At 38.5% G+C, this 19237-nt stretch overlaps 1 protein-coding gene across 4 annotated transcripts in view; it reads left to right on the top strand.

Annotated features, from left to right (window-relative positions):
• Positions 1 to 9044: 9044 nt before the first annotated feature.
• The window catches only part of LOC139743856 (ras association domain-containing protein 1-like), a 71062-nt gene continuing 60869 nt past the window's right edge, over positions 9045 to 19237 (top strand). For 2 of the 4 annotated variants that reach the window (XM_071654314.1, XM_071654312.1), the window contains exon 1: positions 9093 to 9984. In XM_071654314.1, the coding sequence (XP_071510415.1) occupies positions 9282 to 9984 (703 nt within the window). In that variant the 5' untranslated portion in view covers positions 9093 to 9281. Of the gene's footprint in view, positions 9985 to 19237 lie in introns of all 4 variants that reach the window. The other 2 variants (XM_071654313.1, XM_071654315.1) reach the window with 2 other exon arrangements.

Genomic DNA, 19237 nt, shown 5'->3' with positions numbered 1-19237 from the left:
AACAGTCATGACATTTTTATCCTTATGATTTTTGAAAACATGATGATAATGATAAAGCGTATGAATTTGTAATGTAGCAAGACCCACAAGTACAGAAACAATGATATTCTCTACACAGCTAACGAAAAATTTAAGAAGACGGAGAGATTGAGCATGTATCTATGCAAGATGTAGAATGTTGGCATGCCTTCCTGCAGTTATTCTAATCTTTGTATAGTGCCATGAAATTTGAAAAAGAAAATCTCTTCTTGAGCGTTTAGGCTTCATCATGGCATTTAGAAGCAACATGTCTTCTTCCAAAAATCACCTTACACACTCAAAACTTTTTTTGGAAGTTGTAAAAAATTGCTGCTATGAAAAGAATGCCTTTTGCTTTTTGTTCACACATTTTCCATGATCATGGCACTTCAAGCTGAATTCATGTGGGGGTGTGTTTTGTCTTTTGACACTGTCCCATTGAGATCTCAAGGGGAAGCCTTTCAATTTACCAAAGTTAAAAGTGTATATCCCTCGGAAGTCCACTCCTGTGACTTTCCTGCGGGCAACCAGGAATCATCTAATGTACAGTAACCTACTTTGCAGACTTCCACAAGATATGGTAAAAAATAAAAATAGCTTACTCCCATATTTCCCTTCTTGACAATGGTGAGTCAATCCCTAATTATAGGTCTTACTGAGTGTTGAGTAGTTAATCTGATTACATATTGTCATCTGTCACAAGACTGGAAATAAGCACAGCCTATCATGAAAGATGAACAGATTGTGGAGAACAGAGCCTCAGTGAAAAGTGAGCACAGTTCATTGTGACCATTTATCAGCAACAGCATCACCACTATTAAAGATATCCTAACAATCACAAGATTCCATTCGTGATAAAGAATTTCCACTGTCAGGCAATCTATGCAGACTTTGCTGTGCTCTGGTCAATTAGGCCCCCATTACCATGGTAATCGAGTTCTTCATATTCTTTGGAAGTCATCTTCCTCTCTTTCTGCCTATCTATCCATCTATCTATCTATCTATCCATCTATCTATCCATCTATCTATCTATCTATCTATCCATCTGTCATTCATTTATCTGTTGTTCTATCTGTCTTCATCAAACTATTTTCAATCCGTTCCTCATCAGTCTCCATCTATCTATATGCCTATTTCCTTTTTTTTTTCTCATCTCCCTTTTTCTCTTTTATCTATCAATATATCTCTGTTTGCCTTTCTGTGTAGGTGTGCATGCACTTAGGCCTATGTATGTATAAATGCTGATATTTTTAGTACACATCTTTAGTCATCCTGTTTCTCTGTTTGTAAATCAGTTTATATAAATACAAAGCTACATGTGTCCAGTCATTCACCCTCATGTGATAGTGTAGCACATCAACATCGTTTTTGCTCTCCATCTTCACGCCCTGTATAAATCTTTTATTCTATTTCCTCTTCAATACACATATCATGTTTCTTCACGTTTCCTGTGTTCTTTTTCTTATATATATATATATATATATATATATATACATATATATATACATATATACATATACATATATATAACAATATGAGCTAACTCCATTCTTGTTGAGATATTTGAGATTAAACCTGCTAAAAAACAAAGACAATAATAAGACAATAGAGGTTATTTTCAATCATAACTTCTAGAACATTCCTTGTTATGTCACAAGTGAGGTATTACAGGAAAGGTTTAATTTTGCTCTATCTGATGATGGACTTACTTTGAAATGTTTAAAAATGGTGCTTAGCTCATTTTGCAGTACAACTCTTCATATATATGTCGTAAATTCACAATCATGTTGTCAACTGAAAATAAAACATCATAGACAGTATTTTAGACTGTTTCTAGTGCTTTGGAGCATAAACTTGCAATGTATACTCATGACTTGGGGCCCTACATTTGCTGATATTTATATATTACAAAATACCAGGCATTATACAGCGTGTCCCAGAAAAAACGAAACCGGGTTTCCATGCAACTTTTTACCATTGAAATCATACATTTTCTTTACGAGCTGGAATACATCAATGGAAAGATAAACTTTTCTTCTTTCATTTGATGTACAACTTAATGTTCATTGTCCATGCATGACTGAGTTAGGACAATGAAAAGTGGTGCCACCAAATTTTCATTTGCACGCGCAAATGGTGACTTTACTTGAATTTTTCAGACTTTTATCGTTACATTTTCGAAAAACAAAGTTCTTAACCCAAATATTCATATTTTCTTCTTTCATATGAGATCTTACGCGTCAAATATGAATAACGCATGCTTGAGAAAAATCTGTGGGAAAGCATGCTTCATTTCTGCCAATTCTACGGATAGTCGAAGAAAACAAGCATTCATCTCTCCTGACATAGCATTAGACAATGGGCTCATCTGCACCATTGAATTCACACAAAAGAACCGCAGTGCTACAGTAAATGTTGTGGGGGGGGGGTATTTACAGAGGATGCTGTATGAGACGGACAGCCCTTTGTTGTCATTTATTTAGAATAAGCTATGAGACATAACCAATAATTGAAGACTAATATTGTGAGTATTCTCAGGCTGCACGCAGTCCAATGGCTACGGGAAATCGTACAACAATGATACACATTTTGATGATTTTTATACCTCAAACTGATTTCACTGCTTTCATTCCTCTCTACATTTCCCTCACGCGTGGTTAGTCCTTCATCAGTGACAGGGTTTTGAAGTTTTTGAAGGGGGAGGGGAAGCAGAAAGAGAGGGTTCTTCACTTTATTTATCACTGAACTTGCGCTTCTAACATTTCAAAGGTACAAGTGCAGGGCAGAAAGTCGTCTTCTGTTTTGTTGTGTTTTGCGTGTGTGTGTGGGGGGGGGGGGGGAGGGCTCGGAAGACGGTTTCAGTTACTCGCTGATGAACACCCTTGCTCTGTGGTTGGATCATGTGCTAATTTACGACCCTATTCCGAACCGTCTGTAACATTCCCTTTTAGCCCCTCCCTTCATGTCTGTGTAAATTCATTGAAGCATGAAGGCCATTGTTATCTGCCAAGTCGGGCAGGCGTCGGGAAAGCTATGACTCCTTAATTACAATCCATCTTTCTGAGTAAAATGGAAACATATTTTCAAATTAAGTTTTCTCGAGCAGGCGTAGATATTTTTTTACACATGAGATGTCATTTGAAAGGAAAAAGAATGGACATCAAGGCCATGATTTCATTTTTTTTTTTTTTACAAAGGATTGCCGAAATAGCCTTCTAAACTCATCCAAAGTCGCCATTTGCTCGTGCAAATGAAAATTTAGTAGCATTACTTTCTATTGTTCTAACTCAGCCATGCATGAATTATGAACAATGAGTTGTGCAGCAAATGAAAGAAGAGAAGTAAATCTTTCTATTCATGCATATCTCATAAAACAAATGTATGATTATGATCGCAAAAAAATTGCAATGAAACTCGGTTTCGTTTTTTCTGGGACACGCTGTACTGTCAACAAAATTTAAAATAACTTTCTTTTCTTTTTTTTTTAGAATAGCTTCTTGCCCTGGTTTTAATATTTTGTCCTTAATTTATCTTATTCTATGTCCATTTCATGATTTTCTTCCAATTATTCATCCTACCCCTAGGATCCTTTCCACTTTTTAACTTGACTTCTTTCCATCACGCATCACTCTTCATCAGCTTTTAATTTTGTTCTTATCACTGCTCCTCGTGTCCCCTCTTTCTGCTTTCCCATTTCTTGTGTAAGTCTGTGTGCTCTCATTATTCCTCATCGTCCTCCTCATGCTCAGTTGGTTCAGATGAAATTAATCGTTGCGGAGACGTCTTTACATACTAGAAATTATGTAGTACCTTATGGTGCGTGTCTTAGCTGTGAAGACAACGAACGCCGTGCCTTTAGTTTAAAAAAGAAAAAAAAAAGTCTTGAATTCGATACGACGTCATTCGCAGCAGAAGTGACAGCTCACGAGTTTTTTAAAACCACGCATAATGAAGTGCGTCCTCTTGTGATTACTTACCGTATAACTTTGCTGTAATAATGACCGATTTTAGTGAGAAGAACGGGTATTTCAAAACTTCATAGATGCTTTTCCGACCATTGATGCTATCACTAGCCTTAAAGCAACATCAGTGTGTACCAAGGTAAAAAAAAAACAAAAAAAAAAAAACATGTTTGATTCAATTTGTTCACAGACGCCATGATCAATGCATTTAATGGATGCGAACTCCAACATCGTTATTAGGTTTGCATTTATGATGTTCACGTTTTCTTGTACCTGCTTTTCCCCGAGTCCAGCTAAAACAGAGTGGTATAACCGTTCTCACGTCACTCTTTACTATTTTCACCTCCATGAGCCTGAAACGATGACCTAAATCAGTGACATTTAAGTTTTTCAACTTCTTATAAGTTGTATAACTTCAGTGCCATAGAACATGTGTTTTTGTTTGTTTGTTTTTTGAAAGCGCTATAATCACTCATCTTATACTTTACTTTTAGTAGCATGATAACACACGCAATAAAATCAGGGCATATTGTGATCATGTCACAACCCTTCGATTTGTTTGAACAAAATACAGATGTAAATTCCTGTTTTTTTTGTCGATAACCGGTTGTCATCTACCAACCCTTTCTCCGCAGTCAGTGCATGAGGCTCGTGACTGATGCCGCCACCACTAATATAGTTGCATTTCATAACTCAAAAATTTTCAACCCCCATCCATAATGTGCTCATTTCATGTCCGATTCTTCGACAACTTCTGCCATTCACATTTGCTTGATTTTCCTCGATAAATAGCAGCAGGTCGACTCGAACATGAAGTGGCATTGATTGAACTATTACACCTATCGTTAAAAGCGCCTTATTTTGAAGGTTTGTTAATCCGAAAATAAAATAAGATTCGTTGTTCCGAAGGTTCCTTTATCCGAAAATGAAATAAGTTTCAACATTCCGACGGTTCGTCAGTACCTACGCACCTTCTCTTCATTTTTGGAATGACCAACCTTAAATTTCATTTTCAGATTAACAAACCTTCAGAATAACGAAACTCATTTCATTTTCGGATTAACGAATATCAGGAGAACGGACCTTCGGAATAATGCTGCAATGTTCGGATTAACGAATTCTATATTAGGTATAGGGAATTTGTGTGTTTCGAAATAATGAATTAACCTTCGGAATAACGAGCCTTAAATATTTTCCGATTAATGAACCTTCGGAATTTCAAACATCACCTCACCTATCTCGGGATCGAACAGGATATGGGCCTCCTTCACGGAACTTGAGTACTTGAGGTCATTATTTTTGAAAAACATTGATTCATAAGCGTATAAAGGAGGGAATGATTATCAAAAGTGTTTTTCTTTTTGCGGATCGTCAAGGAGAGAGGAAAGCTGCTGAAAGGTAACTCATACATCCTCATTGAGACTTCACGAAGACGGCGGTAAACCAATTAAGTTTAGGATTAATTCAAGATCACAAGGAGTATAGGATATGCTCTCCGACGGAGGCAAATAAGGAGAAGAGGACTGGTAATGCCCTTGATGATCCCGTCATTCTACCACCGTTTAATAGATAAATCATGCCACTTGAAATCAACCCACCTGTCTGTATGTTATTATCATCTAACGTCAAATCGGGTGGTATTCGTTATTCCGAAGGCTCGTCAATCCGAAAATGAATTCAGGCTTGTTAATCCAAATGTTCGTTATTCAGAAACACAAATAACCTATGCCTAGATTTTCGTTGATTCGAAAATGAAATAGGGTTTGTCAATCCGAATTGTGGCGTTATTCCGAAAATTCGTTGATCCAAAAATGAAAAGAAGGTGTGTTTTACAGGCCTAGGAACCTTCGGAATTAAGAACCTTATTTCGTTTTCGGATCAACGAACGTTCGGAATAACGAACCCTTTTTTCCATTTTTTGATAAAGAACATCACCCGACTGTACAGTCCCTAAAATCAAGGAAGGATGTACTTCTTTGGTAAAATCCACCCACCTGTCTCTGTACTGAATAGGATGGAAGTCAAGGTCTGATGCCTTAAACTGCCATCCAACGTCAAATCAACCCTCCTGACTGTAAAAGGATGCATAGTCAAAGTCTGACGCTGTCATTCAGCCTTCACATTATCTTCATCATCTATAACGTCAAATCAACCCAACTGTACAAGGATGCGGAGTCAAAGTCTGAGAGTTGTGATCCGGCTTTTTTTTTAATCTATCATGATCACTTAACATCATATCAACTCACCTGTCGGTAAAGGGATGCGAAGTCAAAGTCTGACGGTGTGATCCAGCCTTTATCTGATCTTACCATCATCTATAATAGATAACGTCGTTATATTCAACTCACCTGTTTTGTGATAGGATGGGACTCGAAGCAAATTGTAAAGTGTGACGCTGTGATCCAGCCACCTTATATAACCATCATCTATACATCAAATTAACCCACATGTCTCTGTAATCGAATGAAAGTCAAGGTCTGACGCTGTGATCCACCCTTCGTCTAACCATCATTTATACTTCAAAATATCAACTCACCTGTTTGTAAAAGGATGCGGAGTCAATGTCTGATGCTGTGATCCAGCCTTCATCTATACCATCATCTTCTGAAGGCAAATCAACCCACCTGTCCCTGTATGTGATAGCATGAGAGTCAAGGTCTGATTGTTGTTATCCAGTCTTCATGTAACCTTACCATCATCTATGACGTCAAATCAACCTACCTGTCTGTCAAAGGTTTAGTATATGATGCTGTGATCCAGCCTTCATCTTATAACCATCATCTAACGTCAAGTCAATACACCTGTCTGTAAAAGGATGCGGAGTGAGATCCATCCCTTATCTGATACCATTATCTCAAACAAGCAAAAAGACATGATAATGGCGAGGACGGTGATGGCGATGCACGGGTGTCATTCATTAGGTCTGTAGAACAGCCTGGTGGATATATAAAAAAAGGTTCTTGACTCTTGTGCAAGAGGTTATAATTTCAAACCAACCAGGCACAGTTGCTTGTCATTATCGTAGTGGACAGTGGACTGGGAGGTGTCTCACCTCCCTGCTCTGGGCAAAGACACTAAGTCCCACCAGGGAGGTGGTCTCACCTCCCTGGTCCCACTAAGCACCTCCCTGGTCCCACTAAGCCCAAATCAGGAAACTCTGACCAGGGAGGTCGCTTCCCTGCTCTGACAGAGAAGTGCGTATCAGCAGTGATTTTGATATATTTCTGAACCGTCGGAAGTTATGGGTTTAAGGTGCTTGCGTATCTTATTATCTAAATCCAAGGTGTTGTTGTTGTTGTTGTTGTTGTTGTTGTTGTTGTTGTTCGAGAGCCAAGAGTGTGAGTGTGTGTGTGTGTGTCAATGGGGGTGGGAGGGGGGGGGGGGTGTGTGTGTGCAGTCCCCGCCACTTCGGCGGCCCCTGGAACAAGCTGTATCAACTGAAGGAAAATACGAAGAAAATACACTTATTGATGGTTTACATTAACTTTCATGTCACTATACTGCCAGAGTACATGTCATAAATACTGTTAAAAAGAAATAAAACTTAGTGCAATCATATACCGTTACGCATATAGAATATGGACTTTGACAGGTTGACGGGGGAAAAATGTACTGTTTAGTTTCGCGTATACTCCTTCGGAACAATAAACCGGTGCTAGTTCCACTGGAGAGATGAGCTGAACATCATAAAGTATGCATGTGGCTGAAAATACATAGAAACGACCTTTTATAAGTCCAATACCATAGCAGTGGAAGAAAATACCTCGTCCTATACACTTTATGGAAAAAAAAAATTGGTGCAACTTTGCACCTTTACCAGCGGTGTCGTACTGGAAGCACCTTCACGGGTGCAACTTTTGGACCAAAAAAGGTGCAAACTCTAAAGAAAACTCAGAGATCCCACTTTGCACCGTTACTAGTGTCACACTGGGAGCACCTTTACGGGTGCGACTTTGTACCTCTCAGACCTTGTGACACCATGGTCTGAAAGGTAGGCCTACAAAGTTGCACCCGTAAAGGTGCTCCCAGTGTGACAGTTGAACCTCTTTTTCTGTAGAGTTTATTTAGAGGATCGACGCACTGTACGCATCACCATGACATGGGTGTGGCATCTTTGGTATACCCAGCCCTGCAAATTTAAACTGATCGATGAATAGGCCCACCGGTAGGCCTCTTTCAGGTACAAGTATTAATTATTTTTTATTTTTTTTTTGTCCTGCATCTAAAAGAGAAATTCAATACAAAAAAAAAGAAACAACTAGGCCTATCACTCATAAATAGCAGATATGGAAAATATATATAGGCCTAACGTGTTCAACATTTTCCATTGTCGAGAGAAACGTGACATCGAGTATTGGCAACAGGTAGAGTTCACGGCAAAGTTGGCCTGTGGTGAATCCCCCGGGTGAATCCCAGCACTGCAAGCCATTTTCATTGCTAAAGTCATACTAGAAATCCTTGCTTTCTGATGTGAATACATCTAGACCTATCTCTTTTACTATTGAACTGGGAAGGTATCTAGAGTATAGAGGATCGCAAAAACGAAATAACTCCATTCCTGTTTATTTTGGATATTTGCAATTGAAATAGCTAAAAATGAATAAAAGAATAAAAGAATATGGTATATTTTTATCAGAATGTTAAAAAAAAAAATCTTTTGGTATGTAATAGGTGAGATATCACTCGAAAAGTTTAATTTTGCTCTATTTGATGATTAACTCTTGGGCCCTAGTTTAAAAAATGGACCTACTCTTCATATTCACGAGATCATGCAAGTAGGCAACCTATGTCAGTTAAATAAATGAGGTTTGGAGAAATTGAGAACTAAATAAACACGTCTACTCCCTGCATGATAGAGTAAGCCAATGTCGACAAAATTACTTCCTTTAGATCAACATTCAAAGCTGGAGAAGACACTTGAAGAAACTGACCCATTTTCAAGATTGGACCATGAGTCATAGCGGCTGGACGAAAGAATAGAAAGACGTTACTAGTATTCTGCTTTTTTGCCTCTACCGCCTGTACGCATGCGAATATGCACATGCTGGTTGTGTTTTGCAGGAAAGAGAAACAACGAAGGAGCATGCCGGATGAACGCTGTCTACGGGCAATGCTGCGCGACTGTGTAAGTAAACATTGCTTTTGTCGTAAATTTATGGTACAATATGCTCGTGCTACACATTTACCAAACATGAAAGTTCTAATAATGAGCCAACTTTGTTGTTTGGACTATTTCCAGCTTTTCTAGGATAGCAGTTTTATTGGAGGAAGTGCGAGAGCAGAGAGGTTACCTGTGGTAATATGAGTTCTGACAGGCAGGCTGCAGACGTGACGGCCGCGCCACAACCTGCTGCTGCTGCTGCAAGATCGGTCGACAGCAACGATCTCCCCGGAAGTCGTAGGGGTGCGATTGGCAACATCGCCGCTGCATCATCGAGCTATGTGGTCACTTCTATTGGCGGCATGTTCAACAGGGTAACGGAATACTTTGAGATGCGACCTCTGTCGCACTCATCTTCTTCTCAACCCATTGAGGGCGACGAATCATCTGACTTTGATGTCGACGAGTTCTTCGACTCTGTCGGCGATGACCTGGTGCCCGAAATGAATGGTCACACTTCTACATCGGCCGTTCAGCACCACAGTCCACAGCGAGGTATATTTGCAGGAATAAGCAACTACTTCCATCCGTGGAGGAAATACCAACCTGTTCCGACACAAGACAATGACAACAATAACAGAAGAAGGGACTCGTCCAGTGTGGATGGTGTGGAACACAGAGAGTCATCATCCTTCCCATCATTTCAACATGATCATTTTTCAGAGCCCTATCCTCCAATCAATGAAAGGATTAATGGAGAAGGGGTATATGTTGACGATGCCAATGCAGACATTGGTCAGGGACACAAATTTGTGCCAACACAACTTTTGAACATCATGACATGGTGTGATAAATGTGGAGAGCTCATATGGGGATTCTACAAACAGTGCCTTCGATGTACATGTAAGTACGCATAGATAAAAATGAAACCCTATTCAATTTCTTATTTTCTATTCTTCTTCATCACATAGAATACATGTAATAATTCAATTTCTCATCATTGTGGATATATTCATGCATCTAGTTTCAAAGTCAATTCAACTAATTTAAGTATTGGAACACTCAAAGAATAACCCACAACTGTATACTCTTCCAGGACCTACTTGTATAGATCTAGCCTATGCTATGGTATATGATGTGTAAAAAGGAACCCGTGCCTAGTGACTCGGTGCAGTGCAGAGCAGGTGTGATGTGGTGGGACATTCTGCAGTAGTTCAGAAATATGACATCTGTGCAGTGCGATTCCAGTTATCAAGAAATTACTGTCCTATTGTTTGTTGTTTAACTTTGTTTATCAACAAATGAGTAAGAAATGGTGCATTGTCGTTTAAGTGAATATTCCCTCGTAGCTCATCTCATGCCAGTTTGTTTACCTGGTAATTAGTAATGGTAACATGACGGGTAGATACGTTTCTGTACAGCATGCTTACTCTTGCATTGCATTATGGAATATGTAGTGCATTCTTGTATGTTATTATGAATGAGTGTAGACTTGATATTGAACATTTGATGCAATATGATCTGTTCAAAGTGCAACATGTAATACATGCAAAAATCTGTAAACATAATTCATGAAATCAAAAATGCAGTGCCATATAGCATACAGATCTTCATCACTTGGCATCTCTTGATGGTTTCCCAAACCATCAAAGATACTTCCCCTGTTTATCAGGGGAGCTGGTACATCTCATATTAAAACATACACATATACACACACACACAATCCTCTGATTACTGGGTATGGACTTCGAATGAAAATGAAAAAATGACTTCAAGTTCGTTTGTCCTAGATGACTTGACTAATCATCTTTTTAGTGCCCTGAGACAGGAACATCAAATTGTGTAGATTAATCCGTGAATATGATGAATTATTGTGCAATGTTTATACATATAGAATTTCATGTGACCACTGATTTTTGCAATTACATAAATAATATTGCCCAAGTGAAGAAGTCCTGCTTTTTGAATATCACTTCAAACATTTATTGGAGCATATAGTATCTTATAGTTTATGCCTTGTATTCTAAAGTCCCATGACACATAGCAGACAGCTCGGCTCAAGGGAGAGGATTCTTCCTGGCCAAGCTCTAGACCACAGCTTCAAGGCAGCTCAAGCAACACATCACTTGGACCATATTCATACATGTGCCTGGATTCAACTAACTCTGCTACTGGAGTGCCAAATATTTTGTTTTCAATATTTTTATTTTCTGTATTCCTCAGTTTGTTATGTCTCTTTGATCTCAGAAATATTTGCTGGGGGAATAAAACCCAAATATGTGGATTGAGTGAATGCAGAAATACTAGCAGTACACATCAGTGAAATTTGAGGAAAATCTGACAGTCTGTTGAAAAATTTGAATTTTTAAGGTTTTGATATAGCCATTGCTGGATAATAAGACTACAACTTTTTGTGATGTCACACATGGACAAATAAAATCTGACATATTTTCATCATTCAATCCATATATTGGATTTCTAGAGTAGATTAAGGGGAAGAAGTTTTTGGCATCTCTACACATACAATTGTACACTCACAGACTTATACACAAATCACCCCTTTTTATAAGAAGGTAGACATGAATTGAGGGAATAGTTTTCCTGGCATTGCATAGCAATTGGTCATGCATTTAATGACTGCTGTACACAATTTCATATGCATAACAATTTCTTAACATAGAATTGTGAACTATTTGTTCAAAATGTATTATATCCAGCAACTCGAACTTGTTTCTTCAAAAAAGGATTTCGAGAAGGTAAATTACCGGTACTGGTCTTACCAGCAAGGCTAATTTATGTCAGCAAAAAAAAAAAAAATTTTTGTTGGTAAGTAGTGCAGAGTACATGTATGCCCTGTTCTGTGTGGTTCATTGCACAGCATCCTGATACAAGTGTGGGATGTAAACTACCATACTAGTATTGGTAACCATTAATTAGTTATAACTCCCATGCTTTTGTGTATACCAATACAGCAAGATACAAGTGACCAAAAACTGATATTTTTACCTGGCAGAGATGAATACTGTAAAAGTGGATATTTTCGCGCGACTAATTTTTCGCGCTTGACCGGGTAAGGTATCACACACAGGAGCATATGGCAAGCAAAAATATTTGCGTGCTTTTATTTTCGTGCTAGTTTCTGATTGCGCGAAATGCGCGAAAATTTCCGCTTTTACAGTAAGTGTTTTCATGTGTAAAAAAAAATGAAACATGGTATGCAGAAAAAAGAAACATGGAAAAAAAAAGAATGTAAATTTATAAATACTCTCTTCAGACAGCTTTTATACTGTTGTATTTAATGCCTAGCTTTAAGGTAGTTGCTTAGCTACAATGTGTACTCGTGACAAGTGTATAATGAATTTTGAGAGAAACATATGGGTTTTCACTGCCTGTTTTGAACACTCCTTTGTTTAAGATGACATTCTATGTTAAAAAGAAGTGGGTGTCAATTGATAAGTCAAACAAGTCATTTATCTCACCCAGCTAGCTCCTCGTTAACCACAAAGCCCAGATTGAATCCAGGCTTTAATTACCAATTGCCTCTGGGTCAGACTATCTCATTATAACCCACAGTGATGAGGCACTAATCCCTAATAATACGGAGCCATGAGAAGGATACTTAGTAGGTGTCTCTGTTTCACGAAGAGAGAAATACACACTAGGTGCAAGGAAGCATTGCATTATTAGCAGAATTCCTCACCGATGGTCATCCTAGTTTTCAAACTAATACTCATTACCTTTAACCAAACACTGTAAAAGCTACTCGGCTGCATGTATCTTCTAATTTTGCCATGTTGTGTTCTTCATCTGTAACAAAGGTAAAATATGTGTTATTTGTAAAATGTGTCCCATCAATTCTCCATGGGCATTCAGAAGAGTTTCAGATCATTCTTGCTTGCATGAGGGAGCAAACCCTTGGCTCTGGTGCCATTTACACAATGTGCCTGCTGTTTGATAACCAAAATCATCATTATGAAATGGGATGTGTAGGTTTGTGTGAAATATACACAAAAAGTGAAATCACTGAGTCATTTTTATTGACACACTGCACACAACTTTAGAAATTGCTTTGCTTTATGAAATGCAGAAAGACATGAAACCTGTGAAAGATTTTACGGCATTGGTGATTTTGTCAAGTATTAAAGTCAAAATGATTTGGAATGGCCTTCCTTCGTATGTAGGAATACATTTTACAGTATGTACACTTGTAATAAATGTGCCTTATTGATTTTATATCAAATTTGTAGGCTCCCTCCCTGCACTGGGAATGAATAATAAAATGATTAATGGGATAGTATAGTTTTGGTTGAGATTGGGCTTCAGGTTTTCCAACTTTTTAATGAGATTATGAGAAACTGTATGAAATATGAAAGAGCATACAATTCTAAGAGGGATTAAAAGTTTATTTGATGAAAGTTGGTTTTGAAATGCCTTGGATTAAAATCTGAAAAACAAAGAGGACCAAATAAAATGTCCTTTCCCTTCCCCTTTTTATTTGACCACTTTGTTTTACTTTGTTTTAATGTGTATTTCAGCTGTTTCAAAACTTTTTTTCATCAAATAAACTTTGAGTAAATCCCAGAATTGTATGCTCTAAATATTTCATAAGTGGTTTCTAATTATCTTGCAAAAAAGTTAAGATCTGAAACCCCACCTCAACCAAAACTACACCATCCTGTTAACCTTGCCACCAGAGACACTGGCATGAACACATGTAGTTTGGAACCTGTGAATAGTGACCATGTACATTGTACCTTTCTAACCCACAAGCGACCATCCTTTTTACAGCTCTATTGGCCTTTGCGTGCAATAAATGCTGCTGAAACTTGTCTACAGTGAGACTAGTCATCTGGTGATTGTTTGAAGTGGTATGACAATTAGCCAACAAAAATTACTTTGATAGGTGTAATGCATATTATCATTGTGTACACATAATCACATGTAAAATATGGGACACTGGACATACCGGTACCTGCTGTCATAATGGCTATTGCATCAAACCTGTATAAAATGACCATCTGACTATAGCAATCACATTCTGTAATTTCCCTTGAGTAATGAGTGGTTGGTGTACACAGGTTTGATACATACAGTATCACAAACTCTAGTTTATGTTCTATGTGTGTATGTTCATACCTGCATTTATTTTGAAGAGTTGCATGTAAATTGACAGCCCATGGAGTTAATGGCATTTAACTGTACTGGGAGAGTCACTGCAGATGGTGAGGGGTCTCATACATCTCGTATCAGTATCTGAACAGTTTCTTAATTGTAACCATGATTAGACATGCTTTCCACAAACGTGAATGTGTCTAATACTACAATGTAGTTCAGGTACACGTAGTGCCTATGTTAGCTATCCCAGTGTATGTATCCAATAATTGCAACAACACAGCATCAAACAATGCACTTGATGCAGCATGGCACACTAGTTTCAGCACTGCACAAAGTACGAAAATACTCTTCCCAGAGGTCAGTATTTCACCTGGAGGAAGAAGAAGAAGAATAATCATTAGATATTCTGCAGACTTGACAACCATTGGGATGTGGAGTTCAAGAATTTTGCAGTGGTCAGAAATTTATAGTCATTTCTTTGACTGCAGTATGACCAGCACTATTGTGCCCCTTTCAGTAACTCTCTTGGCTTGGGCCTTGCCCGAGCCAGGTCGTAAAATTTTGAGTTTACGAATGGGTCGGGTGGCCTGCGCCGGGCTCGGGCTATTTTGGCCCTCCTGTAAGCTAGCACCAGGCGCAGGCCAGGCGTGGGCCTGGGACCGATCGAAGAGTTTATGAACGATAGCAGCACCAGGCTTGGACCAAAATTCCTTGCGCGGTCAAAGGTCATAATTACCTGGCTGTCCCTCCGCCGGAGCGCGCGTTCAGTTACCATGGTAGTTATCCCTTACATGGCCAAGTTCGTGAATGGGTTATTGCAGGGAGGCACCTCCCTGGTCATTGTAAAAGTAGTGCGGTTCTGCTGTAGTTACTGAACACAATTTTTACTGCTTGGAGCAAGCCGATTTACAGCTCGGGCCAGGAGCTGTCCAAAAAATGCATGAGTTACTGAAAGGGGTATTGGTAACCTTGTTTACCAGGAGCTGGTTCTCACATTAAAAAAATACCTCAAAGTCACCTGACTTGTCATGTGACTTCTTGATACTGAGCACACAAAATGAAATATAGTAATTCCTTTGGCTGCAGCGTGACCAGCAATATTGGTAGCCTTGTTTATTAAGGGTGATGAAAATTTTTTTTCCGTGATTTGATGTATTCTGTATCTTAAGATGTTTGCTGGACCTTAGAGTGTATATATACAGAAATTTAGTTTTCTGACATTGTAGGTTATTGTGCTGGTAATATCCCTATGTAAGAGTGCAACGTTACTCACATACAGAGATATAGCAATATATAAAGAGAAATAGAGCAATCTCTAAAATGCCAAAAATTACATGCGCCTTGATCTAAGAGTAGTCGTCTGGCCTTATCGACTGCATTCGATTGCGTAGTTCGAGAATTTTCTGTACGATCAGTGTACTATGATACTCTCAAAACACGCAAACGCACGCAAATGTCCACGTACAGTTGTACGTAGCTAGCGTAGGTTGGTGCTACCGCGCCGCGCTGGGCCACTGACCAGGCAGCTGCGGCAGCCTCTACTCATGCGGATGCATATGGCTTGATGTAGGCAATACCGATAGACAGTATTCGATATAGCTGTGTGCAGATGGAGGCAAACGAAGGAAACGTGCACACACCGATGGTCTACGCGAGGCTACTATTTTCAGATTTGGCTACTATTTCAGCGAGCAATAGTGCGTGCTGATTTTTTAAAATTGATATTTCACAGTTTGGGACATTTTTTGTGATGGAATAGAATTTTCTCTAGAGTTCTTAGGACATGCTCTCACATCTCTCAAATTTGAATTTTAGGGGAGAGATTCCCTTTGATATCACATACAATATGAACTAAACCCTCACATTACTATTTACATTAGTGAAACAATCTGAAAAGTCAGAGTGGCAGTATCTTGAAAGTCTAGCATACAGTGTAGTTTTGGACATGTTGATTATGTGTAGAAGAATGAATTATTGATAGGTTTTGTAGACAAGCAAAGTGAAAGTACAATTGTATAACAGACATACAGGACTGACATCTACACTGTATCCTGTGATACTGACTAAAACCATATTCATTGCAGCAGTGAAGGACGGTTCCACAGTATACGTGCATGCAGCATGCAGCATACAATGTATTGTGTATTGGTCATCATACCAGTTGGTATGCACCGTGTGTTTGTGTATTTCTGCTTTGAGAGTACCATCCCATATTCGGCCCCTTTCAACATGACAATATCACTTTCCTGTTTCTGATAGATATGGGAAGTCACATGTGACTGTTATCTGTAGGGCTCTTCTGAGGTGCAAACCCATATGAGTCAATCACCAAAACATCAGTAGAAGGAGTACGTATGTCTATTCTGACCATAAACATACGAATTGATGCAATTACATTAAAGACTAACATTGGTGCATTTTTATATAGTGTACATGGATATTCACACAATTTTGAGGGAGAGGTAGTAACAGTGGCAAATGAAATCTCTCCTGTCTTATAAAATATAAAAGGCAGTACTGTAGCTTGATTATATGTGAAGTCATTCCCTCAAAATTGTAGTTGTATATATAGTCAGTTGATGAAATTTTCACCTAAAAGAAAGTGCTCAATACAAACTTAAAGGGGAATACACAGTATAATGAATCTTTGATCAGTGCTAATACCCCCAGTTAAAGGTGCATAGTCCCGGTAGTGTAGAGGGCGCTGTTGATGACACTTCCGATCACAGCTAGCATTGATACGAATATTGCCGAAGTTGAGCTGTCATCAAGAGTAAAGCGCGTAGACGTTGCTAAGTAACGTTGCCTTCGTTGTCTTCTCTGCGCATCACGCAGTCTGTAGCAATGCCAGGGTGCGTGTATATGTGCTTGTTATTATGACATCACAAAAGAAGTTTGCTAAAGCTGTCATCCCCCTCAGCCGAATCATGAGCCGAACTGTGATCAGACCACTGACTGCAGTGAATCGGACTTCTTCGGACTCGGGGAAGTGGGCCACAGCGTAAGTGCTAAAGAGGAGTCGATAGCGTAGGTCTCTATAGGAAACTTGCGCTGTGCGCCCGCGTACGCATTTGACTAAAACACCGGGACCATGCACCTTTAACATGATATTGTTCAGTCTAAAAGCAGAAACCCATACCTGCATTCCTGTGTAACAAAACTTGTTGCAGACAACCAGTAAGCTTGTGAACGGCTTGCCTGACACAGTGACATCTAATACACAGAGACTGGATGACATGCTATACACAATGCATTCAATAGATTATGAGGTGAGATTACGATGATGTTTCATTTCTACGGTAGGTCTGCAGCGAGAAAAATCTATCACTTTGAATACATTATAGTACACTGGTCTATTCATCTACCTTCTAGTTTCTATTCTAAACACACCGGTATGTAGTTTGTAAGTAGGCAATTTGTGAAAAGGCACTCTTGTAGCTGAAGTTTTTAAATTTTCAAAAAATTTGCTAATTTTACATACTTTTGTTAGCAACAGTCATGACATACTCAGAAAGAAAAATAGGACTGAGCCTATTTATAGCTTACTGTCTCTTCAGTTCTTATGTACAGCCTGTACACTTTCTCTGTACACAATGGAACTGCAACCATGCTCTATTTCCTTCTTTCTTGCCAATTTTTCTATGTGTGTGTTTTGGCAGGTTTAATATGTCAGGTACAGTATGGCATGAATGTATAAGATTACATTATCAGTGTGATAACAGAGCAGAGCAGTTTGACAGGGGGGGGGGGGGGGAGGAGAGAGAGGGAGAGAGAGGCAACAGACAGAGATACTATGAGGGGAATGTTTACATGTAGTACTTACTGGCATTTAATGTTGTGTGCTAAGTTCAAGGTATTTGTACTGTATATTTTTTGGAGGTCAGATGTCACCAGGAGAGTTCTTTCATCACAAGACTGGTCCTATTACACGCATAGTACAACACACAATCCTCATGTCATACAAACCAAGGAGCCTTTAACACAAGCAGCAGGTTGCAATAAACGCGAAGAGTATGCCAACCTGGGAATTCAGATTTATATGTGAGAAAACCAAGCCATGAAAATGAAATATATCTGTACTTTTGTTGTTTTGCAAAGTGTATGTGTTGAATCAAAAGGAATGGTTTTGTACTGTGAAGATCTTACGCCCTGTGAAAATTGAGCAAAGGACACATGCAATAATAGATACATGTAGGACCTACTTCAAACTTTACTGTGTTTCCATGCTTCTGATTCCTGTATGTGAAGATTACAAGATGGCACACTTCAGTACTTTAATCATGTCAAAGCCTTGTATACAATGTATTTTAATGTCAGGGGATATCCTTAAAGAGGAGTTGCAAAAAGATCTTTGCTTTTGCCTATTTCATGCCTCCTTTAAAAGTAATTAGTAATGATGAGGGGCATGTATGAAACCATGGACCATGGTAAATGATTCAGTAATGGTGCATTAAACAAACCTATTTGCCATCAGTGCACTTCAACAAGCTCATGGTCTCATTAGTGCAACTAATACCATGTCCAATGTGCTTGCTATTGCAGGTACAGGTAGTCTGTGCCTTGGTACAGTGGGAAGTGACATTGTTCATGTTGTCCTGTATATATAGAACTTTTTGTTGGGGTAAAAATTTTTGCACATTTTGTGTAACACAAAACTTGCCAGAACATCAAAAGTGTGCATTTTTATTTATTTATTTATTTATTTTTATTTTATTTATTTATTTATTTTTATTTTATTTTATTTTTTTTTTTTTGGGGGGGGCGTGTTTCCATGTAAAATGATATATATATATATATTTTTTTTTTTTCTTTTTTTTTTTCTTTTTTTTTTTCTTTCAAGATACATGTAGGTTGGAAATAGTGTATCCAGTGATCGGGGTAATACATTCGTGTAGCTGTAAAGTGCATTGAAATTCTTACGATACGTGAAATACACTATATATAAACAAGCTGTTATCATTATTATTGTCATTATTATTATTAGGTATTGTGGGGGTGTTAATGCTGTGCTGTGTGTAGTTTTCTGCATGTTCGCTACTGT

The sequence above is a fragment of the Diadema antillarum genome, unplaced genomic scaffold (assembly GCF_040938485.1).
Source record: "Diadema antillarum isolate AM-2024a unplaced genomic scaffold, OU_Dant_1.0 seq00001116_RagTag, whole genome shotgun sequence".
Classification (NCBI taxonomy): Eukaryota; Metazoa; Echinodermata; class Echinoidea; order Diadematoida; family Diadematidae; genus Diadema; species Diadema antillarum.
This window is presented reverse-complemented; position numbering and strand designations above follow the sequence as displayed.